Source organism: Podarcis vaucheri, assembly GCF_965113315.1.
Source record: "Podarcis vaucheri genome assembly, chromosome: 18".
Classification (NCBI taxonomy): domain Eukaryota; kingdom Metazoa; phylum Chordata; class Lepidosauria; order Squamata; family Lacertidae; genus Podarcis; species Podarcis vaucheri.
This window is the reverse complement of record NC_138756.1, coordinates 11,517,970-11,542,047: the sequence shown is the minus strand read 5'-3', so window position 1 is coordinate 11,542,047 and position 24,078 is coordinate 11,517,970. Positions and strand designations below refer to the sequence as shown.

General features: G+C 49.8%; 1 protein-coding gene across 5 annotated transcripts in view; it reads right to left on the bottom strand.

The window, feature by feature from the left end:
* The window catches only part of ATP8B3 (ATPase phospholipid transporting 8B3), a 49,983-nt gene that overhangs the window by 5,462 nt on the left and 20,443 nt on the right, over window positions 1-24,078 (bottom strand). For all 5 annotated transcript variants that reach the window (XM_082206261.1, XM_082206262.1, XM_082206260.1 and 2 more), the window contains exons 11-26: window positions 22,838-22,926; window positions 21,901-22,094; window positions 19,568-19,776; window positions 19,055-19,086; window positions 17,445-17,601; window positions 14,081-14,269; window positions 13,002-13,114; window positions 11,860-12,024; window positions 10,708-10,819; window positions 9,359-9,434; window positions 7,976-8,117; window positions 6,321-6,591; window positions 4,716-4,939; window positions 3,500-3,583; window positions 2,508-2,747; window positions 29-167 (exon numbers count right to left, since the gene is read on the bottom strand). In XM_082206261.1, coding sequence (XP_082062387.1) covers window positions 29-167; window positions 2,508-2,747; window positions 3,500-3,583; window positions 4,716-4,939; window positions 6,321-6,591; window positions 7,976-8,117; window positions 9,359-9,434; window positions 10,708-10,819; window positions 11,860-12,024; window positions 13,002-13,114; window positions 14,081-14,269; window positions 17,445-17,601; window positions 19,055-19,086; window positions 19,568-19,776; window positions 21,901-22,094; window positions 22,838-22,926 — 2,436 coding nt within the window. The remainder of the gene's footprint in view (window positions 1-28; window positions 168-2,507; window positions 2,748-3,499; window positions 3,584-4,715; window positions 4,940-6,320; window positions 6,592-7,975; window positions 8,118-9,358; window positions 9,435-10,707; window positions 10,820-11,859; window positions 12,025-13,001; window positions 13,115-14,080; window positions 14,270-17,444; window positions 17,602-19,054; window positions 19,087-19,567; window positions 19,777-21,900; window positions 22,095-22,837; window positions 22,927-24,078) is intronic.

Below are 24,078 nucleotides of genomic sequence, written 5' to 3'. Positions count from 1 at the left end.
GACACGGGAGAGTTCCGGGAGTCCTTACCTGGAAACTGGAAAGCGACAGGCGACGTCTTGAAGGCTTGAAAGCTTTGAGTTATATAGGAGAAAAGGCAGTAGAAACCGATGCTGACGGCAATAGCCAGCACGGACAGGACAGTCCAGAATTTGACCTCCATCATGCTCTGCCAGGGGAGATACAGAAATTATTATTATTATTATTATTATTATTATTATTATTATTATTATTATTATTTTACCAACAACCAAAACACAAACAGTGAAACCCCCCAGGCGGCTGATACATTGGGTATAAAGGTAAAGGTAAGGTAAAGGGACCCCTGACCATTAGGTCCAGTCGTGGACGACTCTGGGGTTGCGGCGCTCACCTCGCTTTATTGGCCGAGGGAGCCGGCGTACAGCTTCCGGGTTATGTGGCCAGCAGGACTAAGCCGCTTCTGGCGAACCAGAGCAGCGCACGGAAACGCTGTTTACCTTCCCGCCGGAGTGGCACCTATTTATCTACTTGCACTTTGAGGTGCTTTTGAACTGCTAGGTTGGCAGGAGCTGGGACCGAGCAACGGGAGCTCACCCCGTCATTGCGGGGATTCGAACCGCCAACCTTCTGATTGGCAAATCCTAGACTCTGTGGTTTAACCCACAGCACATCCCGCATCCCTACATTGGGTATACATAATCAATAATAACATATTCAAATCAAGCATATGTACAATTCTATATACCTTAACACTCCTCCCTCCACAAGATTTTAGGTTTTAACATTCTCCCGGATTGTTCAAACCTGCCCAAATAATTCAATATCTTCTCAAACCAATCCTCCTCCTTTCTCACTGACCTTAAACCCTTTCATTCTGTGTATCTTCACAGTTAGATATTCTAAGATTATAATATTTTTCCTTCCATTGCTTCACCCCTAGCTCTTCTGCGTTTTTCCAAATACTCGTTATAACCTGTCTGGCTGCAGTTACCATCAATTTTACCCATTTACATTCCTCTTTTGTTTCTAACTCAGTCATAGCTGTCAACGTTTCCCTTTTTTAAAGGGAAATTCCCTTATTCCGAATAGGATTCCTCGCAAGAAAAGGGAAAAGTTGACAGCTATGATCAGTGCTACTCAGGGTAATAAGAACCATTAATTCAGATATTTCCACCTTCCTACCCACAATTCCCGATATTTCTATACCAATCTGTTTCCAGAATTTGTTAACAAACGGACAATCCCACCACATATGACTGTAAGTTCCCATCACTCCACATTTCCAAGGGGAGATACAGAAAGGAAGTTCAGTGAAGCAAACTGCTTTGCCAAATCTGCAGCCACAGGGATTCGATTTACCCGGGCGGATTCGATTTACCGTATTTTTCGCTCTATAGGACGCACTTTTTCCCCTCCAAAAATTAAGGGGAAATGTGTGTGCGTCCTATGGAGTGAACGCAGTCTCCTTGGCTTCAGCGATAGCAATGCGAAGCCTCCGAAGCGCAGAGGGAGCGCTTCCTCTGCGCTCCAGAGGCTACGCATTGCTTTCGCAGAAGCCTGGACAGCGAGAGGGGTCGGTGCGCTCTGGTTAGACCTCACCTGGAGTACTGTGTCCAGTTCTGGGCACCACAATTCAAGAAGGACACTGACAAACTGGAACGTGTCCAGAGGAGGGCAACCAAAATGGTCCAAGGCCTGGAAACGATGCCTTATGAGGAACGGCTAAGGGAGCTGGGCATGTTTAGCCTGGAGAAGAGGAGGTTAAGGGGTGATATGATAGCCATGTTCAAATATATAAAAGGATGTCACATAGAGGAGGGAGAAATGTTGTTTTCTGCTGCTGCTCCAGAGAAGCGGACACGGAGCAATGGATCCAAACTACAAGAAAGAAGATTCCACCTAAACATTAGGAAGAACTTCCTGACAGTAAGAGCTGTTTGACAGTGGAATTTGCTGCCCAGGAGTGTGGTGGAGTCTCCTACTTTGGAGGTCTTTAAGCAGAGGCTTGACAACCATATGTCAGGAGTGCTCTGATGGTGTTTCCTGCTTGGCAGGGGGTTGGACTCGATGGCCCTTGGGGTCTCTTCCAACTCTATGATTCTATGATTCTATGATTCTATGATTCTATGACCCCTCTCGCTCTCCAGGCTTCAGAGATAGCTGCCTGAAGCCTTCGGAGCGCAGCAGGAACTCGCGCTGCGCTCCGAAGGCTTCAGGTTCCTTTTGCTGAAGCCGGGAGAGCAAGACTCTCCTGGCTTCAGCAGAGAGGGAGAGCTGTGCAGCGCCCCTTCGGCAAAGCGGGAGGAGAAATGGAAGGGGCTCCATTTCTCCTGCCCCTTCGCTGAAGGACGCTGAGCAGGGAGGGGGAGAATTTTCTTTCTTGTTCTCCCCCTCTAAAACAAGGTGCGTCCTATGGTCGGGTGCGTCCTATAGAGCGAAAAATACGGGAAATCTCGATTTAAATCACTGATCGCATCCAACACGCACAAACACACACACGGGCACCTCCCACCCACCCCAAGCTCACCTCGGCAATGACGGTGAATATTGCAGCGGTAGCTATTACCATGGCAAAGGACTGGTAGTCGCCGACGACGTGGGTGCCAGAATGGTCTCCCATGGCCCAGAGCGTGATGAAGAAGTTAGCCAAGGAGACGAAGGAGCCATGAACGAAGCAGAGGCAGAAGATTCGGAAATTGAAAAAGCGGTCTTTCTGGCCTGCCTTGTAGAGCTCGGGGAATTGCAAACTTTTCTTGGCACTCACGTCCTGAATGAAAGGAGGAGAGAAAGAGAGAGGGGTGGATTATTTTTATTGTTTATATTGTTATGAGGTTTTTTTGGGGGGGCACCCTAAACCCTAAACCCTAAACCCTAAACGACATCTGAAGGCAGCCCTGTTTAGGGAAGTTTTTAATGTCTGATGTTGTACAGTGGTACCTCAGGTTAAGTACTTAATTCGTTCCAAAGGTCAGTTCTTAACCTGAAACTGTGCTTAACCAGAAGCACCACTTTAGCTAATGGGGCCTCCTGCTGCTGCCGCGCCGCTGGAGCACAATTTCTGTTCTCATCCTGAAGCAAAGTACTTAACCCGAGGTAATATTTCTGGGTTAGCGGAGTCTGTAACCTGAAGCGTATGTAACCTGAGGCACCACTGTATTGTGTTTTTAATATTCTGTTGAGAGCTGCCCAGAGTGGCTGGGTAAACCCAGCCAGATAGGTGGGGTATAAATAATAAATTATTGTTATTGTTATTGTTATTGTTATATACATTGCACTGGTCTCTGAACACTCCCTGTGGGATCGGCGGCATGATGTCTCTGAACGCCAATTGCTGGGGGGGTCACTGCTGGTGATTTCGTGCCACAGGCATCCGGTTGGTTGCTACGGCAACAGGATGGAGAATTGGATGGACCGCACCCCTTTGGACTTGTCCAAGGGCAGAGCTCTCCTTGTGTAATGGAGGAGAATGGGATGAGTGGGTGTGGGTAGCAAACGCATCTACGGAAACGGCGGACTTACCTGTTCAAACAAGCCCATGCACAGCACCGGGTACGAAGTGTAGAAGACGTTGTAGAGGGCAAGGAACCAGCCCTCCAGCAGAGGCTGAGATGGAAGAGCAAAACCAGAGAGGATTAGATGGGTTTCCTTCACATAACTTGCAACCGGTGTTAGGAACCTATGACCCTATGTCGTTGGACTACAACTCCTATCATCCGGCCCATGCCAGCTGCTGAGACCTACGGTCCAGTGACACTTGGAGGTTCACTGATGTTCACCATCCCTGAACCAAGAAGAGGCATCCCTTCGTTCAGGGATGAATGCCTCTTCTGAACAGAGGCTGCCTTTCACCTCTTGAATGCAGTAGGGAATGAGACCTTCTCATAGCAAAGATGGGGGACATCAGTAACCCTGCAGGTGTTGTCAGACTACAACTCCCATCATTCCTGACCACTTCTGGCTTAAAAGGTATATGCATTTTATGGAGAACACGCTACCTTATCAATTTACCTTTTCTCTCTCCCCATCTCTGTTTCTCCCTCCCTCCCTCCCTCCCCTCTTTCACACACGTAAGCACACAGCTGGAAAAAGAGAACATCACATTGCACCACCATTTATGAATCAGGCACCATTTCCCTCCCATGATGCCCTCGAATAGTGCTTGACTTGTGCAGTTGGGCAGGGAGGGAAATGGTTATCAGTCATCATCACCATCTTATTATTATTTATGCCCCATAGTTGCTGCTGGTTTTGCCACGAGCAGGGGCAACAGTTAAAGAATAAAACCAAACGAAAACACAGGACTTGAACCCAGGATCTTCCGTCTCACAGGTCGTCATGCACAGTACCATATCACCTCGGAAGTGAACAAAACGGCAGAATGAAAGGGTACGAACTACAGGGAGAGGGCAGGGGGGAGACCCCTGAAAATTCACATGGAGTGCATAGTTTAAACTATGGAACTCACTGCCACAAGAGGCAGCGATGACTGCCAACTTAGATAGCTTAAATAGGATTAAACAAATTTGTGGAGGTGGAGAAGTCTATCAATGGTTATTCATCAAGTTGGCTATGCTCTGCCTCAGCAGTCAGAAGCAATAACACACCACTTGCTGGAAGCTGGAAGAGTGCACAGGCGATAACTCTTGTGTTCGGAGCCTGAGGTCATCCTACAGGTATCTGATTGGCCAGTGTGACATGATGCTAAATGAGCACCTAGGGCCCTATCCCTTCCTACCTGCGCTGTGAAGCCAGTGTAGAAAGCAAACCAGATCTGCACCATCATGCCGGCGAAGGTCTTGTAGAAGAAGTAGCGGAGGAACTTGCAGATCCGGAGGTAGGACCACCGGCCATGGACAAAGAGCAGCCGCTCCAGGTAGCGGAACTGAGCCAGGGCATAATCGCTGCACTGAACAGCCTGCATCCCTTCCTGTCCGCTGATCCCGACTCCGATGTCGGCAGCTGGAGAGAAAAAAGGCAATCGATAAAGTAAGTGGTTTTGTGTGCCATGATTTGTCATGGCTCCTTTAGTGGAGATTCCTGCCTTGCAGCTGAAGACCTAGAATAGGCAACCCCAAACTCGGCCCTCCAGATGTTTTGGGACTACAATTCCCATCATCCCTGACCACTGGTCCTGTTAGCTAGGGATGATGAGAGTGGCGTGGCGAGTTCCCGCCTCCCCCCAATGGAAATAAAGACACGTATATTAGGTTAATGGGCTAAAACTTTATTGGTTACAGGTAAGAGCGGTATTGGCTTAGGCATTGGTCCTATCAGACTATCCGGCTTCAGCCTGCTTGCATGAAGACTGGGAAGGGTTAACACCAGCAGGGGGAGCCCTGCTGATGCACATCAACTAGGTACTCCCCCGGGGTCACCGCTCAGGGGCGCGCTTTAGGCCCGGACCTCCATAGGCTTCGGACGAGGCAACGCCCCCCGGAATCCTTTCCTGGACTACCCTTCAGTATATGGGGGAGGTGATGGCACTGCTCCCCCCCAACCATCTACATAACAATACCCCTACCAATGCCTAACCGCCAAAACCAAAGGAGTTGTGACAATTTGCTACGAGGTAGGGATGCGGGTGGCGTTGTGGGTTAAACCACAGAGCCTAGGATTTGTCAATCAGAAGGTCGGCAGTTCGAATCCCGACAACAGGGTGAGCTCCCGTTGCTCGGTCCCTGCTCCTGCCAACCTAGCAGTTCGAAAGCACGTCAAAGTGCAAGTAGATAAATAGGTACCACTCTGGCGGGAAAGTAAATGGTTTCACCGTGCGCTGCTCTGGTTCGCCAGAAGCGGCTTAGTCCTGCTGGCCACATGACCCGGAAGCTGTACGCTCGCTCCTTCGGCCAGTAAAGTGAGATGAGCGCCGCAACCCCAGAGTCGGCCACGACTGGACCTAATGGTCAGGGGTCCCTTTACCTTTACCTAGGCAAAAAACCAAATGGCTGGTGCCAATTTGCCAAGTGGGAAAAATTCCCACCAGGCCCCTTAACGGCGACGGACCGAGGTCCATAGCAAGGTCAGAAGGGGAACATTAAGGGGCGGGTGGGAAACAACAGCAGCTGCGCGGGCAAAAGAGGGAGATCCCGGAGCCATGCTTGCCTTAAGTGAGGCAAGCCACACACCCCGAGCGAGTCGATTGGCTGGCTCAGGGGATGACACGGCCCGAGGATTCCCCTGATTGCGTGGGGGCGTGATTGCGTGCGTGTTGGGGGTGTGAAGCCCACAACCCCATGATGTCGGAAGTGGCTTTGTAGTCCCAAAACATCTGGAGGGCCAAGTTTGGGGATGCCTGACCTAGAAGCTCAAGTCTTCTTGGTCCCCTGGGAAAAGGCCTCACTTTTAATCATGTTGACATCGTTGGCCCCATCTCCAATGGCCAAGGAGATGGCTTTCTTGTGGCGCTTGACCATCTGAACGATGAGGGCTTTCTGCTTGGGAGTCACCCTGCAGCAGATCACGGCCTGGCAGGTGGTGGCCAGTTCCACAAAGGCTTTTTCCATCGCGTTCTCCTGGTCCTTCTTGGTTCTGTCACGGCAGCAGCGTAAGCGTTGGCGCCAGCTCAAGTTCTGCTCCTCCGTGGTCGATCCCTCTGTGTGGAAGATTTTATCCTGGGAAGAAAATGAGGAGACACCCAATCGGATGGTCTTTACAGTGGTACCTCGGGTTACATACGCTTCAGGTTACATACGCTTCAGGTTACAGACTCCGCTAACCCAGAAATAGTGCTTCAGGTTAAGAACTTTGCTTCAGGATAAGAACAGAAATCTTGCTCCCGGCGGCGCGGCGGGAGCAGGAGGCCCCATTAGCTAAAGTGGTGCTTCAGGTTAAGAACAGTTTCAGGTTAAGAACGGATCTCCGGGATGAATTAAGTACTTAACCTGAGGCACCACTGTATTTGTTAAGAGACCATCCCAAATTCTCGGTTCCTTTCGCGGATGAATTGCCACTTGGGATAGGAACCATGTATCATATGTGGTGGGAGTGTGTGCATATCAAACAATTTTGGAGGGCCACTCAAGAGGAATATTAAAAAATGCTTAATAATAATATATAATAATAATATTAATTTATTATTTATACCCCGCCCATCTGGCTGAGTTTCCCCAGCCACTCGGGGCGGCTCCCAATCAAGTGTTAAAAACAATACAGCGTTAAATGTTAAAAGCTTCCCTGAACAGGGCTGCCTTCAGATGTCTTTTGAAGATAGGATAACTGCTTATTTCCTTCACATCTGAAGGGAGGGTGTTCCACAGGGCGGGTGCCACTACCGAGAAGGCCCTCTGTCTTGTTCCCTGTAACCTCGTTTCTTGCAATGAGGGAACTGCCAGAAGGCCCTCGGCGCTGGACCTCAGTGTCTGGGCTGAACAATGGGGATGGAGACGCTCCTTCAGGTATACAGGACCAAGGCCGTTTAGGGCTTTCAAGGTCAGCACCAACACTTTGAATTGTGCTCAGAAACGTACTGGGAGCCAATGTAGGTCTTTCAAGACCGGTGTTATGTGGTACCGGCAGCCACTCCCAGTCCCCAGTCTGGCTGCCGCAATCTGGATTAATTATAGTTTCCGGGTCACCTTCAAAGGCAGCCCTACGGAGAGCGCATTGCAGTAGTCCAAGCGGGAGATAACTAGAGCATGCACCACTCTGGCCAGACAGTCCGTAGGCAGGTAGGGTCTCAGCCTACCATAGTTCCATGGATAGGAACCATGTATCATATGTGGTGGGAGTGTGTGCATATCAAACAACTTTGGAGTGACATTCAAGACGAACTTAAAAAAATGCTTAAAACATCATGTAATAAAAAAACCAGGTGTCAAAACTACGCTGGCTAGAAAGAAGCACTGGTTCAGTGTGTCTGCTTTGAAAGAGGCTAAACTGCCTGGAGGATATTTGGGGGGGGGGTGGAATGGGCTGCAAAAAGACTTTCCATTTCTAGAATTTAAGTCTGGGAAGGAAGGAAGAAGGGTCCAGCAAAAAATATACAATATATCTTACCAGGAAGTCTCCAGTGACCACCAATGCTTTCTTGCCGTGTGGCAGGGAGGCCGGGAAAGATAGGAATGACTTTTCTTTGCAGAGGCCTTCTCCACTGCTAGCTAAGCTGCTATTGCTGTACCAGCCCGGCTCCAGGATCTCGCTGCAAAACAAGGCGGGTGGTTGAAGGGCCAAAACAGAAACACTGACACACGTCTTCATATAACCAACATACTTAAGTCTGGTTAGTAATAATAATAATAATAATTTATTATTTATACCCCACCCATTTTGATGGGTTTCCCCAGCTACTCTGGGCGACTTCCAGCAAAACACTAAAATACGATAACCTATTAAACATTAAAAGCTTCCCTAAACAGGGCTGCCTTCAGATGTCTTCTAAAAGTCTGGTAGTTGTTGTTCTCTTTGACATCTGGTGGGAGGGTGCCACCACCGACAAGGCCCTCTGCCTGGTTCCCTGTAACTTGGCTTCTCGCAGGGAGGGAACCGCCAGAAGGCCCTCGGCGCTGGACCTCAGTGTCCGGGCAGAACGATGGAGGTGGAGATGCTCCTTCAGGGATACTGGACCGAGGCCGTTTAGGGCTTTGAAGGTCAGCACCAACACTTTGAATTGTGCTCAGAAACGTACTGGGAGCCAATGTAGGTCTTTCAAGACCGGTGTTAATGCATGAAGGGGTTAATACCATAGAGTAAGCTGGCCTGCCTGGCTTAGCTAGGTAGGGACTAGGCAACCAAGCCTTTGATCCCTCTGTCTACCTGAGAAGCTCAACATGTTTGCTCCAGCTTAGCCGCATGGCTTTAACAAGCCTCCCTTGGGTTCCTATACAGTGGTACATCCGTTCTCAAATGAAATCCGTTCCGGAAGCCCGTTCGGCTTCCGAAACATTCGAAAACCAAAGCGAGGCTTCCCATTGGTTGCAAGAGCTCCTTGCACTCAGCGGAAGCCGCGTAGCACGTTCAGATTCCGAAAAACATTTGAAAACAGAAGCATTTACTTCCAGGTTTTTGGCGTTTGGGAGTCGAAACGTATGATATTCGAAGCATCCAGGAACCGAATAATTCCATCCCTTTGCAACTAAGCCAAGTTCTACTGCCTGTGCAATTTTTTCCCAAAGCTGCGTGGAACAGCACATGACTCGGACCTTTGAAGCGCTTGTAAGTAAACCATGGGTTCAGGTTACAAGACTCAACACGAGGAAGAACTTTCTGATATATATATATATATAATGCTAGGAGAAGTGGGAAACTTTGGAAGAGAGGGCATATTTCGAAGGTCTAACAGCCTGCATTTCCACTGCGTGTTTTGTGATTTTAAATCTCTGCTGGGGGTTCTCTCACCAGAGAGTACTTGCCCCACACCTAGAGCTCAGCAGACACCCGTACCTGATTTCACTCTCCTCTAGAATACTCATGTCGTCCGAGAGAAGTCGACAGGCAAAGCCAATATTGACAGCAGTCTCTGAAAATGCAAAGAAAGAGCAAAAATGAGACAAGGGTGCCCTGCCGAGATGCGCCAATGACCACGGCCACTTTTATATACAGTGGTACCTCGGGTTACAAACACTTCAGGTTACAGACTCTGCTAACCCGGAAGTAGTACCTCGGGTTAAGAACTTTGCTTCAGGATGAGAACAGAAATTGCGCAGCGGCGGCAGCAGGAGGCCCCATTAGCTAATGGAATATTAAAAACATAATATACCATTAAACATTAAAAACTTCCCTAAACGGGGCTGCCTTCAGATGTCTTCTAAAAGTCAGATAGCTGTTTATTTCCTTGACATCTGATGGGAGAGTGTTCCACATGGCAGGTGCCACCACCGAGAAGGCCCTCTGCCTGGTTCCCTGTAACCTCACTTCTCGCAGGGAGGGGACCACCAGAAGACCCTCGTAGCTGGACCTCCGTGTCCGGGGTGGAGACACTCCTTCAGGGATATTGGGCCATTTAGGTCTTTCAAGGTCAGCACCAACCCTTTGAATTGTGCTTGGAAACATCCTGGGAGCCAATGTAGGTCTTTCAGGACTGGTGTTATGCGGTCTCCACTCCCAGTCACCAGTCCGGCTGCCGCATTCTGGATTAGTTGCAGTTTCCGGGTCACCTTCAAAGGTAGCCCCACATAGAGCGCATGGCAGTAGTCAAAGCAGGAGATAACTAGAGCATGCACCACTCTGGCCAGACAGTCTGCGGGCAGGGAGGGTCTCATCCTGCGTAGCAGATGGAGCTGGCAGACAGCTGCCCTGGACACAGAATTGACCTGGGCCTCCATGGAGTCCAAAATGCACAGGACACACACGCGCACACACACTGAAACAAATGTTTTCATAGAATCATAGAATTGTGCAGTTAATAGGGACCCCAAGAGAAAAAATGTAGTATAAACACTGACAACTGGGAAACACTGGCCTGCGAGCGCTCCAGTTGGAGAACAGCCTTTACCAAAGGTGTCTTGGGTTTTGAAGACACTCAAACTCAGGACAAAAGGGAGAAACGCGCTAAGAGGAAGGCACGCTTGGCAAACACTCACCGGGATCAACTCCTGCCCGGAAACCCATGTCTCCACTGTGGAAGGACGTGTGGATCCAGAATTGGCCTCCACAGTCCCTTACTGACTCACTGTGAAAACCGTGTTTATGGAAGACAATCGGCTACGAGGGATCGCCAAAGAAGGGTCGTAAAGGTAGCCAGGTGGGGGCTGGCTGCGGGCAGGTAGAAGTTGGTGGGACGGATGTCTTACCTTGCTTGTCTCCCGTCAACACCCACACTTTGATGTCTCCCCTTTTGAGGAGCTGAATGGTTTCGGGGACCCCGTCTTGCAGTTTGTCCTCGATAGCCGTGGCCCCCAAGAGCTGAGAGAGGAAGACCAAGACAAAGGAATGATGGAACTCAAGCTCATAGCTGTCAACTTACAGCTTTGAAAATAAGGGACCAGCAGCCTTGGAAATAAGGGCTCAGCAGCCAAAATAAGGGATTTTCAGAGCGCTGGTATGTTCAACTTCTGAGCCCCTCCGAGCCAAAGGCAGAAAGCCCAGACAGCAGCCAAACGAAGCCTCAAGCGGTGGTTCCCACAGCGCAGCAACCCGGCTAAGGGGATGCAGCAAGGAAAACCACCATCACCTCTCCGCTGGGAAGCGCTGAGCAAAGGCGAGTCCCCAGGCAACACGGCCGATTTGATCGGCACAAGGCATGCAAGCTCCACCACCCAGTCGTTCTTAGACTCCTTATTGGGTGAGCAACGCAGCCAAGCAACACAGTTGGAGCCTCCCTCCTCCCTGGCCGACAGGGAGGGAGGGAGAGGAGCTGCTTCCTTTGAAACCCAGGAAATTTAAGGGACATCATCAATAAGGGACAGCAGCGGGAAGCGGCGCTGGGATAAGGGACTGTCCCGCCAAATAAGGGACGGTTGACAGCTATGCTCTAGCTAACCCAGAAACCTTTCGCCCCCAGCTCCTTCCTCGCTCGTAATACCAGACTCCAACAGGGGCTTGTAGGACGGGACGGAACGTGGGAAGTTTCAGGAGAGCAAAAGTAGCTGGGTCAACAGCAAAGCAGTTGGCTGCCATCATCCGACTTCGCTTTGCTCCTCCCTCCCTCCTGACTTGACCCCCAACAACTGAGCTCAGCAACTTTGGCCAACTTTTGTGCCTGGATTTTCACTTTCGGAAATATGGCAACCCTATTATATTATGTATTTGGGGGGTTTTATATTGTGGTTTTCTGCTGCGGACCAGCCTGAGACCTGTGGCGGTACAGCAGTACACACATTTTTAATAGTAGTGACAGTAATGGTGATAATAATAAATAATAATAAACAATAATAATGACATCTGGTCTGTAGAAAGGGAAGTCCGGCCGCAGGAGAAGCCTTTTGCTAACCAAAGGATCTTACCCTGAGATCCTTCTCGATCTCCTCATAAACCTTGTCCAGTTCTTGGGCTCGATTCTGCAGCAAGACGCTGGCAGCGTGGTGTTTCTTACTCCACAGGGAGAATTCGCTCTCGCCCACATCTTTCGTCGCCACACATAGAGTCCTCAGCGTCTCGGCCGCGAAAGTCTAGGAGAGGTGAAAGCAGAGACTGGATTTCTGCAGAAGGGGGCAGCGTGGCATAGCCGGGAGTCATTTTGGACTCACGGTTGCCCATGGAGGAGCAGGTCCATTCTGTGTCCATCTGGTACGCAGGATGAGACCCTCCCTGCCCACAGACTGTCTCTCCAGAGTGGTGCATGCTCTGGTTATCTCCTGCTTGGACTACTGCCATGCGCTCTCTGTGGGGCTGCCTTTGAAGGTGACCCGGAAACTAATCCAGAATGCAGCAGCTAGACTGGGGACTGGGAGCAGCCACTGAGACCACATAACACTGGTCCTAAAAGACCTACATTGGCTCCCAGGACATTTCCGAGCACAGTTCAAAGTGTTGGTGCTGACCTTGACAGCCCTAAACGGCCCAGTAGACCTGAAGGAGCGTCTCCACCCCCATCGCTCAGCCTGGACACCTGGGTCCATCTCCTGAGGGCCTTTGAGACTCCTTAAAGGTAAAGGTAAAGGGACCCCTGACCATTAGGTCCAGTCGCAGGCGACTCTGGGGTTGCGGCGCTCATCTCGCTTTATTGGTCGAGGGAGCCGGCGTACAGCTTCCGGGTCATGTGGCCAGCAGGACTAAGCCACTTCTGGCGAACCAGAGCAGCGCACGGAAACGCCGTTTACCTTCCCGCCGGAGTGGTACCTATTTATCTACTTGCACTTTGACGTGCTTTCGAACTGCTAGGTTGGCAGGAGCAGGGACCGAGCAATGGGAGCTCAATGGGATTCGAACCGCCGACCTTCTGATCGGCAAGTCCTAGACTCTGTGGTTTAACCCACAGCGCCACCCGCTGAGACTCCTTCGGGTAGTGGGATATCAAATCCAAACTCCTCTTCTTCTTCTTGAAGTCAGCCAGCGAGCTGGGGATTCGAACCCTGGCCATCCAGATCTTAGTCCAACACTCTGACCACTACGTCACACCAGCTTCCATCCACTTCCAAAGACTTACATCCAGAGCCTTGACGGTGCATCCTTCAGTCGCACGGTCTCTGTGGAGTCTCTCCAGGATCACAGTGTCTGCTCCTTTGGTGTAAAGCTTGATATGGCCTTCGGGGTCCCGCACTGTGGGGTGGAGAAACAAAAAAAGCCTTAAGTTGAGAAAGAGGGAGAGAGAGGGAGAGGGAGAGAGAGGGGGGCACCATCTGTTTACCAAAGGTGGGAAACCTCTGAAAGTCCCATATGTTCCTGGACTACAACTCCAATCATCCCTGACCATTGGGGCTGATGAGAGTTGTAGTCTGGCAACATCCAGAAGGATGAAGTTTCCCATCTGTGAAAATGCGCTTGGACTACCGCCATGCGCTCTACGTGAGGCAACCTTTGAAGGTGACCCGGAAACTACAATTAATCCAGAATGCGGCAGCTAGATTGGTGACTGGGAGCGGCTACCGAGACCACATAACACCAGTCCTGAAAGACCTACCGTATTTTTCGCTCTATAAGACTCACTTTTTTCCTCCTAAAAAGTAAGGGGAAGTGTGTGTGCGTCTTATGGAGCGAATGCAGGCTGCGCAGCTATCCCAGAAGCCAGAACAGCAAGAGGGATTGCTGCTTTCGCTGCGCAGCGATCCCTCTTGTTGTCCTGGCTTCTGAGATTCAGAATATTTTTTTTCTTGTTTTCATCCTCCAAAAACTAGGTGCGTCTTGTGGCCTGGTGCGTCTTATAGAGCGAAAATATGCTACATTGGCTCCCAGGATGTTTCCGAGCACAATTCAAAGTGTCGGTGCTGACCTTGAAAGCCCTAAATGGCCCAGTATCCCTGAAGGAGCGTCTCCACCCCCATCGTTCAGCCCGGACACCGGGGTCCATCTCCTGAGGGCCTTCTGGTGGTTCCCTCCCTGTGAGAAGCAAGGTTACAGGGAACCAGGCAGAGGGCCTTCTCGGTGGTGGTGCCTGCCCCGTGGAACGCCCTCCCACCAGATGTCAAGGACCCTTATGGATTTCCGTATGGGACAGCGGCAGATGATTTTCAGGGTCCCCTTTTCCAACTCTACGATTCTGTGATTACGGGCCCACAAAACACTGACCCACGATGGACATCCGTTTGCGGACGCTGTTGAAGTCCAGAAGGGCCAACACCTTGTAGGTTCTCTCCACCCCGAGCTCACTGATAGTGACCGTGTCCTGCGTTCGAGACAGGAAGACGTAGCCCAGGTTCCTGGCTGCGGTCACCAGGGCTTCCTCGTCCGGCGAAGCGGCTTGGTAGACCAGCTGATCTAAGAGAAATTGGGGAGGGAGGAGAGCAGAGGGTCATCGCCAGAATCACCCCAGTCCCTTTTGCCCAGATGGATCACAAATCCATGAGGCTGGATGACGTCTTTGTTCTTCTTTTTTACAAAAAACATCCCCCCCCCCAATTTATTTATTGGGTTTTTCAGATTGAAATTTTGCAACATAAAAACTACCGTAGAGCCATTCGTTCCAATGGATCTGTTCTGGTTTTTTGTTTTACCTTTACATATATATTTGTGACTTTTGTGATTTGTACCCACAAAACACTTCATCGCAGTTTCTTCCTATCTATTCAAAGGGCCTTTGCTGCACGATACCAAATGTCAGAATTCACTGATCAGTGTGCCTATGTACTGGCTCACTGGGAAAACTTCAGAAATTCATATAGACAGGTGAGCTCAGCTCCTCAGCAGCCCCTCTGCCTGAGTGATAATCCCTGGCCTCCTGATACCCGAGTGCCAGACAGGTAGCCATTCCAGAAATAACAAACCCAGATGAAGACAAAAGGGTGGGATGAACTTGGCTGGGAAACAGGGAAATGTAAAGATCTCTTTGTTACACTTGATGATGTCTTTCAGCTTCTGCCTTCTAGAAGAAGGTACAGAGCTATAAAGACTAGGGCTAGCCGCCTAAGAAACAGTTTTTATCCAAATGCGATATTGGTTTTAAACGCAGTGTAAGGTAGTCTCTGTGGGAGTATATCATATTTAATTATGGGGCATCGGAGTTTTTAGGGGGTTAAACCAGGCTGAGATAGCTGGGATAGCAGGCTTGTTGGTTTCTGAATGTCTGATGTAGATGTTTTTCAATTTCGTTGTTCTGCATGGGACAATGACAATAAAGATTATCGTATCATATTGATGGGTGTTTGGTGGAGGGCAAGGGGAACCATGGGGCAGGGTCCAGGATGCTCAGATTGCGGCCACCAGACCTCCCCTTTCATGATATAACCATGATGTATTAGTGATGTAGTTTGGGGGGCTGTAACATGGGGATTAAAGGTAAAGGTACCCCTGCCCGAGCGGGCCAGTCTTGACAGACTCTGGGGTTTGTGCGCCCATCTCACTCTATAGGCCGGGGGCCAGCGCTGTCCGGAGACACTTCCGGGTCACGTGGCCAGTGTGACAAAGCTGCATCTGGCGAGCCAGCGCAGCACACGGAACGCCGTTTACCTTCCCGCTGGTAAGCGGTACCTATTTATCTACTTGCACCCGGGGGTGCTTTCGAACTGCTAGGTTGGCAGGCGCTGGGACCGAGCAACGGGAGCGCACCCCGCCGCGGGGATTCGAACCGCCGACTTTTCGATCGGCAAGCCCTAGGCGCTGAGGCTTTTACCCACAGCGCCACCCGCGTCCCACAACATGGGGATTAGCAGCTAATAAAAGTTGGGGTTCTCTTTTGTTCGGGGCTTCCATCCTGTTCCACCTGGTGGCAGGTGGGAGTCCTGTCGCGACAGTCTTCAGTAAAGACCAAGCCTCCTGGTTTCTGTTTTGCTCTGGGATTCCTGGCTGGTGTCCTTGTTTTTTGGTCCAGGGGAGCTCTCAGATTTCTCCGTCAACTGCACCCACAAATTTTGGCTCCAGGGCCTAGGAAACCCATGGTTGTGGGGCCAAGCCAAACCCCTGGATCAACGTTTCTGCTGAACTTTGCATTACAAAAGCAACGGAATTGCCATTCAAAACAGAAACAAAAGGCGCAGTGTCCGTAATACGCGCTGCAAACATTTCCTCGTCTTGCTGCAAAACAGACGTCTTTCTCCACCAAATCCCATCTCATTGCCAGGCAGAGGTGCCGCCCTGCATTTTTCCCGTTAACGACTTAACGGGTCATGCAATGGAATTAGCTCGACAAGGAAAGGATCTGCTTACATTGGGCTGAGTACCATAATTAAAAGTTTTAAAAACACAAACAAACAAATCCTTAGTATCTACTATCAAGCTGTGGTTTGTGGCTTCCATCCAGAGCCCTGTGGGCATTGTCATGGGAAAGTAAGAATAACAGCACCGCTCAGGTGCCAGAGAAGCTGAAACAACAGCTAGCGGGAGCCAGAAATTTTTCAGAGACATGCACTTCCTCAAAGAGGATTCTAGTCCTCATTATTCTATGACTTTGTTTACTTCCTGCTAGGGTATGGAACGAGCTGCGCATTATATCCCATTTCAACCTTGCTGACCCTAGTTCATAGACCTAGAGTTTATTTCACACTAGGGTTGATCTGAGCATGGAATTACACCCTGGTTCAGCCTTGCTGGGGGACGCGGGTGGGTTAAACCACAGAGCTTGGGCTTGCCGATCAGAAGGTCAGCGGTTCGAATCCCCGCGATGGGGTGAGCTCCCGTTGCTCAGTCCCAGCTCCTGCCAACCTAGCAGTTCGAAAGCATGTCAAAGTGCAAGTAGATAAATAGGTACTGCTCCAGCGGGAAGGTAAACAGCGTTTCCATGCGCTGCTCTGGTTCGCCAGAAGCGGCTTAGTCCTGCTGGCCACATGACCCGGAAGCTGTACGTTGGCTCCCTCGGCCAATAAAGCGAGATGAGCGCCGCAACCCCAGAGTCGGCCATGACTGGACCTAATGGTCAGGGGTCCCTTTACCTTTACCTTACTCAGCCTTGCTGGCATTCAGGCAATATTTTAAAAATGCAGTATAAACACCAACAATTGGGAAACACTGGCCTGCGAGCGCTCCAATTGGAGAACAGCCTTTACCAAAGGTGTCGTGGGCTTTGAAGACACTCGGACTCAGGACGCAAGGGAGAAACGTGCTAAAAGGAAGGCACGCTTGGCAAACCCTCACCGGGGTCAACTCCTGCCTGGAAACCCACTGTGTCCCCACTGTGGAAGGACGTGGGGATCCAGAATTGGCCTCCACAGTCACTTATGGACTCATTGCTAAAACCGTGTTTATGGAAGATCTTACTCGGCTACGAGGGATCGCCAAATAAACTCTTTGCACGCTTTGGTGAAGAAACATTCTCACGAAAACACGCACACCTTTCGACCTTTTCAGGGCCTTCTCAGTGGTGGCGCCCGCCCTGTCAGATGTCGAGGAGATAAACAATTGTCTGACTTTTAGAAGACACCTGAAGGCAGCCCTGCTCAGGAAAGTTTTAAACGCTTGCTGTTTTACTACACTTTTATATTAGTCAAAAGCAGCCACTCACTCTGTTTCTCCTCAACCATGACGGTGTGGCAGATTGCCAGGAGGCGCATGAATTCCTTCACCATGGGGTCGTCGTTTCGCCGGATGTTTTCCAGGAGCTGTTGGTCGTAAAATTCCAGCTTACTGTCCACATACTTGTTCCACTTCAAATCAGTCTCCTGGGGAGGGGAAGAAATGAAGTTAAGAGGTTAATGACGAGGAAGAACCCTGGGGAAGCTGCAAACCATGAGATTCCGTCTTCACACACACTCAGGTCAGAAACAACAACAACAATTTATTATTTATACCCCAGCCACTCTGGGCGGCTTCCAACAGAATATATTTAAAACACGACAAAACATTAAAAACTTCCCTAAACAGGACTGCCTTCAGATGTCTTCTAAAAGTCAGATAGTTGTTTATCTCCTTGACATCTGATAGGAGGGTGTTCCACAGGGTGGGTGCCACCACTGAGAAGGCCCTCTGCCTGGTTCCCTGCAACCTCGCTTCTCGCAGGGAGGGAACCGCCTGAAGGCCCTCGCAGCTGGACCTCAGTGTCTGGGGTGGACGATGGGGGTGGAGACGCTCCTTCAGGGATTCTGGGCCTTTGAGGCCATTTAGGGCTTTCAAGGTCAATGCCAACACTTTGAATTGTGTGCGGAAACGTCCTGGGAGCCAATGTAGGTCTTTCAGGACCGGTGTTATATGGTCTTGATGGCCGCTCCCAATCCCCAGTCTAGCTGCCACATTCTGGATTAATTGTAGTTTCTGCGTCACCTTCAAAGGTAGCCCCACATAGAGCGCATGGCAGTAGTCCAAGTGGGAGATAACCAGAGCATGCACCACTCTGGCCAGACAGTCTGTGGGCAGGGAGGGTCTCATCCTACGTACCAGATGGAGCTGCCCTGGACACAGAACTGACCTGCACCTCCATGGACAGCGCTGAGTCCAAAATGACTCCCAGGCTGCTCACCTGGTCCTTCAGGGGCACAGTGATCCCATTCAGGACCAGGGAGTCCCCCACACCCGCCCGCCCCCTGTCCCCCCAGAAACAGTCCTTCTGTCTTGTCAGGATTCAACCTCAATCTGTTGGCTGCCATCCATCCTCCAGACACTCACACAGAAATATAGCTGCTCGTAAGCTTTCAGAGAAGAACGTTTCCACAGTGTGGGCCTTGTGGTAGGAGAAGATTCCCACACTCCAGCTTCATAGAAGTCCAATATGTCAATAGCTCTCATGTGCACAGACCTCTTTCATGTGGCAACAGTGGCTCGGTTAGCACATAATGCTAAGCTATGGTTTGCTTAGCAAACAGCAATTCAACTAGGGTCGGATCAGCTGATAAGCGACTTAGCGCTATTAGCGCTATTAGCGGATTTTAGCTGCTTTTAGCGGCTTATCTGCTGATCGGATCAGCTGATAAGCAGCTTAGCGGCTTAGAAAAGGGGGGAGGAAAAAAAAACCAGCAGGAACTCGCAAGACATTGTGTCTTGCGAAGCAAGCCCATAGGAGATTCGTTTTGCGAAGCACCTCCAAAACGGAAAACTCTTTTGTCTAGGGATTTTTCCGTCTTGCGAGGCATTCGTCTTGCGGGGCACCACTGTAATTTACAGCAAGAATATGCAACGTACCATGGACTTGTCTTGAGCGCTGTTCTGCGAACCTGCAAATATTTGCAAAAGGAAGAATCAGAAATCAGGAAGACCAAAATGTTAAGAAGGAATGGGGGGGGGGAGGAAATTATAGCTAATCTTAAAAACCATTGTAAAACGGTTAAAATGGTTAGCAGGACTGTAAATATCACTTGTAGTTTAATGGCGAATTTTGGACACAATGGAGAGGTGAAAAGATTCTGGATTATCGTGAAAAGTGCAAGAGGAAATGATTTGCAACAGGACCCACAAAGGGGAGGAGCAGGGAAGTCTGAGAGATTCCTTGGGATCTTGTTTTGAAGTTGTAAGTTGGACTTTAAAATTTTAATTTGGAAAACCAAATAAATGATTTTTTAAAAGAGTGTGCAAAAGCTACCCTGGCGCGCAAAAGGTTAAAAAAATGCATTTGTCGCCCTGCCCATTCTGAAGCTTGCCTAGACAGAAATGTAGGACTTTTTCCCAAATCCCAGTGAGATCCCAATGGGACTTTACCGTATATCACCCCGTTGATACAACATTTCTTGAAGGTCATGATGTTCTGGGTCAACGTCCCCGTCTTATCCGAGAAGACGTATTCTATCTGCCCCAGCTGGTCATTCAGACTGGTGCTCCGAGCTTTCGCTGGCATGTCCTTTGGAGCGTAGTACATTTCTCTGTCCCAGTTGATGAAACAACTGTTGACCAGGTATATGAATTCGAACCTGCGCCGGGAAGAACAAATCCACGATCACTGAATGGGCAAAGAAGAATTTTGTGGCTTGTGGCGCAAAGCTGGAACAATCTACTGAACATCAGAATGGTTCTCCTAGCTTGTGGACTCCCTGGTGACACCTGGCTTGAGAGCAGTACATGTGAAAAGGATTTAGGAGTCTTGGTTGACCACAAACTTGACGTGAGCCAACAGTGTGACGCAGCAGCTAAAAACGCCAATGCAATTCTGGGCTGCATCAATAGGAGTATAGCATCTAGATCAAGGGAAGTAATAGTGCCACTGTATTCTGCTCTGGTCAGACCACACCTGGAGTACTGTGTCCAGTTCTGGGCACCACAGTTCAAGAAGGACACTGACAAACTGGAACGTGTCCAGAGGAGGGCAACCAAAATGGTCAAAGGCCTGGAAACGATGCCTTATGAGGAACGGCTAAGGGAGCTGGGCATGTTTAGCCTGGAGAAGAGGAGGTTAAGGGGAGATATGATAGCCATCTTCAAATATATAAAAGATGTCACATAGAGGAGGGAGAAAGGTTGTTTTCTGCTGCTGCTCCAGAGAAGCGGACACGGAGCAATGGATCCAAACTACAAGAAAGAAGATTCCACCTAAACATTAGGAAGAACTTCCTGACAGTAAGAGCTGTTCGACAGTGGAATTTGCTGCCAAGGAGTGTGGTGGAGTCTCCTGCTTTGGAGGTCTTTAAGCAGAGGCTTGACAACCATATGTCAGGAGTGCTCTGATGGTGTTTCCTGCTTGGCAGGGGGTTGGACTTGATGGCCCTTGTGGTCTCTTCCAACTCTATGATTCTATGATTCCCCTTCCTAGGAGGTTTCAAAGCAGAGGTCCTGACCTGGATGCTTTTGTGGGGTTCGACTAATCAGTGTTTCCCAACCTTGGGCCTCCAGCTGTTTTTGGACTACAACTCCCATCATCCCTAGCTAGCAAGACCAGTGGTCAGGGATGGTGGGAATTGTAGTTCAAAAACAGCTGGAGGCCCAAGGTTGGGAAACACTGGACTAGATGAACCTTGAAGGTCCCTTCCAACTCTACAATTCTATGATTCTGCGATAAGGGCCTTTCTAAATCGAGCATCCTGTTGTCACCATTGCCACTCAGATCCCACGGTCTTCTGGTGGTTCCCTCACTGTGAGAAGCGAAGTTAGAGGGAACCAGGCAGAGGGCCTTCTTGGTGGTGGCACCCTCCCTTCAGATGTCAAGGAAATAAGCAACTATCTGACTTTCAGAAGACATCCGAAGGCAGCCCTGTTTAGGGAAGTTTTTGATGTTTGTTGTTTTATCGTGTTTTTAATATTCTGTTGGGAGGTGCCCACCGTGGCTGGGCAATGTCCCTATTTTGACGGGAGAAATGTTGGAGGGGATGGAATAGGACGTCCCTATTTTCATGGGAGAAATGTTGGAGAGGATGGAATAGGACGTCCCTATTTTCATGGGAGAAATGTTGGAGAGGATGGAATAGGACGTCCCTATTTTCACTGTAGAAATGTTGGAGAGGATGGAATAGGACATCCCTATTTTCATAGGAGAAACGTTGGAGAGGATGGAATAGGACGTCCCTCTTTTCAGGGGAGAAACGTTGGAGGGGATGTTGCACAACTCCGTTCCTGTACTGCCCTCCAGTCTGTGGGGACGTTGCTGTGATTGACTAAGGAGTTAGCCAACGAGAAATGTTATGCTCCCAGGAAAAGTGGTATACAGTGGTACCTCAGGTTACATACGCTTCAGGTTACAGACCCCGCTAACCCAGAAATAGTACCTCACATTAAGAACTTTGCTTCCGGATGAGAACAGAAATCACACGGTGGCAGCAGGAGGCACTATTAGCTAAAGTGGTGCTTCAGGTTAAGGACGGTTTCAGGTTAAGAACAGACCTCCGGAACGAATTAAGTTCTTAACCCGAGGTACCACTGAACAATGGAATTGTAGAGTTTCCAGGGGTTGTATAGTTCAACCCCCATTGTCCTCGTTGGCTGACCCTACACTCCCGCCAACCAGTCAATATGGGCCCGAGTGAGACAGTCCATGCTAAGACACGCTCCTCCCATGCCTCTCCGATCACAGCCGTCCGAGGAAGAGGAGGCGGCTGACGACTTACGTGATGAGCATAGACATGGGGATGACCAGGCTGAGGAGGATGAGGAAGCCCCAGAAGGCAAAGAAGGCGTATTGGATTGAGCTCGTGGTGCTGTAGAAAGCAAAGAGGTAGGAATGCTGTTCCCGGAACCTCTCGGCAGAGACTCCGGATCCGACCGCCAGGCCGAAGGAGATGAGGAAGAGTGAGATGGTGATCTGTGGAGAGAAGCGAAGAAGGGTCAGCCCTTCGTGGGGAGAAGACTCTGGGCCAGTCACTCCCAACTCCAGACCCTCCAAGTGTCCCAGTTTTCCATGGACAGTCCTGGATTTACAGAAGCCGTCCCGGTTTCTGATTTTATGCCAGAATGTCCCACTTTTCCTTAGGAGAAATGTTGGAGGAGATAGAATAGGACGTCCCTATTTTCATGGTAGAAACATTGGAGGGGATGGAATAGGACGTCCCTATTTTCACAGGAGAAACATTGGAGGGGATGGTATAGGACGTCCCTATTTTCAGGGGAGAAACGTTGGAGGGGATGGAATAGGACGTCCCTATTTTCAGGGGAGAAACGTTGGAGGGGAGGGAATAGGACGTCCCTATTTTCAGGGGAGAAACGTTGGAGGGGAGGGAATAGGACGTCCCTATTTTCAGGGGAGAAACGTTGGAGGGGACGGAAGAGGACGTCCCTATTTTCAGGGGAGAAACGTTGGAGGGGAGGGAATAGGACGTCCCTCTTTTCAGGGGAGAAACGTTGGAGGGGATGGAATAGGACGTCCCTCTTTTCAGGGGAGAAACGTTGGAGGGGATGGAATGGAAAAGAAAAGAAAAGAAAAGAAAAGAAAAGAAAAGAAAAGAAAAGAAAAGAAAAGAAAAGAAAAGAAAAGAAAAGAAAACTTCCAGCTCCCATGGGTGAGGAGATACACACAAATATCAGGGAGGGACAGCCAAATATTTTTACCAGTAGCACCAAGCGATCCATCAGATGGCTGAGTTTGGTCTTCTTCAACTTGATTTTCCCACAGTTTTTCATGATTTTGGAATCGAAGCCTGCGGAGGAGAGACGTTTGAATACAATTCTCTGATGAAAATAGGGACATCCTATCCCATCCCCTCCAACATTTCTCCTGTGAAAATTGGCTGCAAAACTAATGAAATGTATAAACTTGAAAAGTAAAAATGAAAACTCCAGAAGGCTGGAGAGGAGGGAGGCCAAGAGGCAGAGATGAGTTTGGCTGGGGAAGAGGCACAAGAGTCTCCCCTCTTTCTGTGACAACCTAGAACCAGGAGAGGCATGAAAAGGGCGGAGGAGACGTTGGCTGCATTCAGGCGCAGTCTCCGATTGCTTGGGAAAAGCCCTGGGGAGGAGGCAGGGACTATCGATCTCTTTAACTGAGGTTCATGGAGGAAAGAGCTGCTCCACTCATTAGGCCTGACACTCAGCCAAGTCTGTGGAGGGTGTTTTTGCAAACTCCATCTTTGCACCGTGCAACTTCAACTCCAAGAAAGCAGGTAGCGCTTGTGACTTTTGGAGGGCTCTAGTACGCTCAGTGGGACCCGGGCGGTGCTGTGGGTTAAACCACAGAGCCTAGGACTTGCCGATCAGAAGGTTGGCAGTTCAAATCCCCGCAATGACGGGGTGAGCTCCCGTTGCTCGGTCCCTGCTCCTGCCCACCTAGCAGTTTGAAAGCACGTCAAAGTGCAAGTAGATAAATAGGTACCACTCCGGCGGGAAGGTAAACGGCGTTTCCGTGCGCTGCTCTGGTTCGCCAGAAGCGGCTTAGTCCTGCTGGCCACATGACCCGGAAGCTGTACACCGGCTCCCTCAGCCAATAAAGCGAGATGAGCGCCGCAACCCCAGAGTCGGCCACGACTGGACCTAATGGTCAGGGGTCCCTTTACCTTTTAGCATGCTCAGTGGGAGAGTGGAAATGGACGATGGGAGTTGTAGTCCCACAATGATAATTATAATAATTAATAATAATTTGCAGGGCGGGACTTTGGCTACCCCGGACCATCGCAGCTGCTTCTCTCTTGTGTGTGTGTCAAGAAACCGTGTCAAACTGGCTCGTAATCTTTCCTAAACTGCCTCCGCATTGCTGCTGCTGTTACCCGGTGTGGCCAGAGATCTGTCGTGAGATTAGGCGTCAGTAAAGGCCTGGGGAAAACTGGTACGGCGAGTTTCTTAATGCTTCCTGCTTT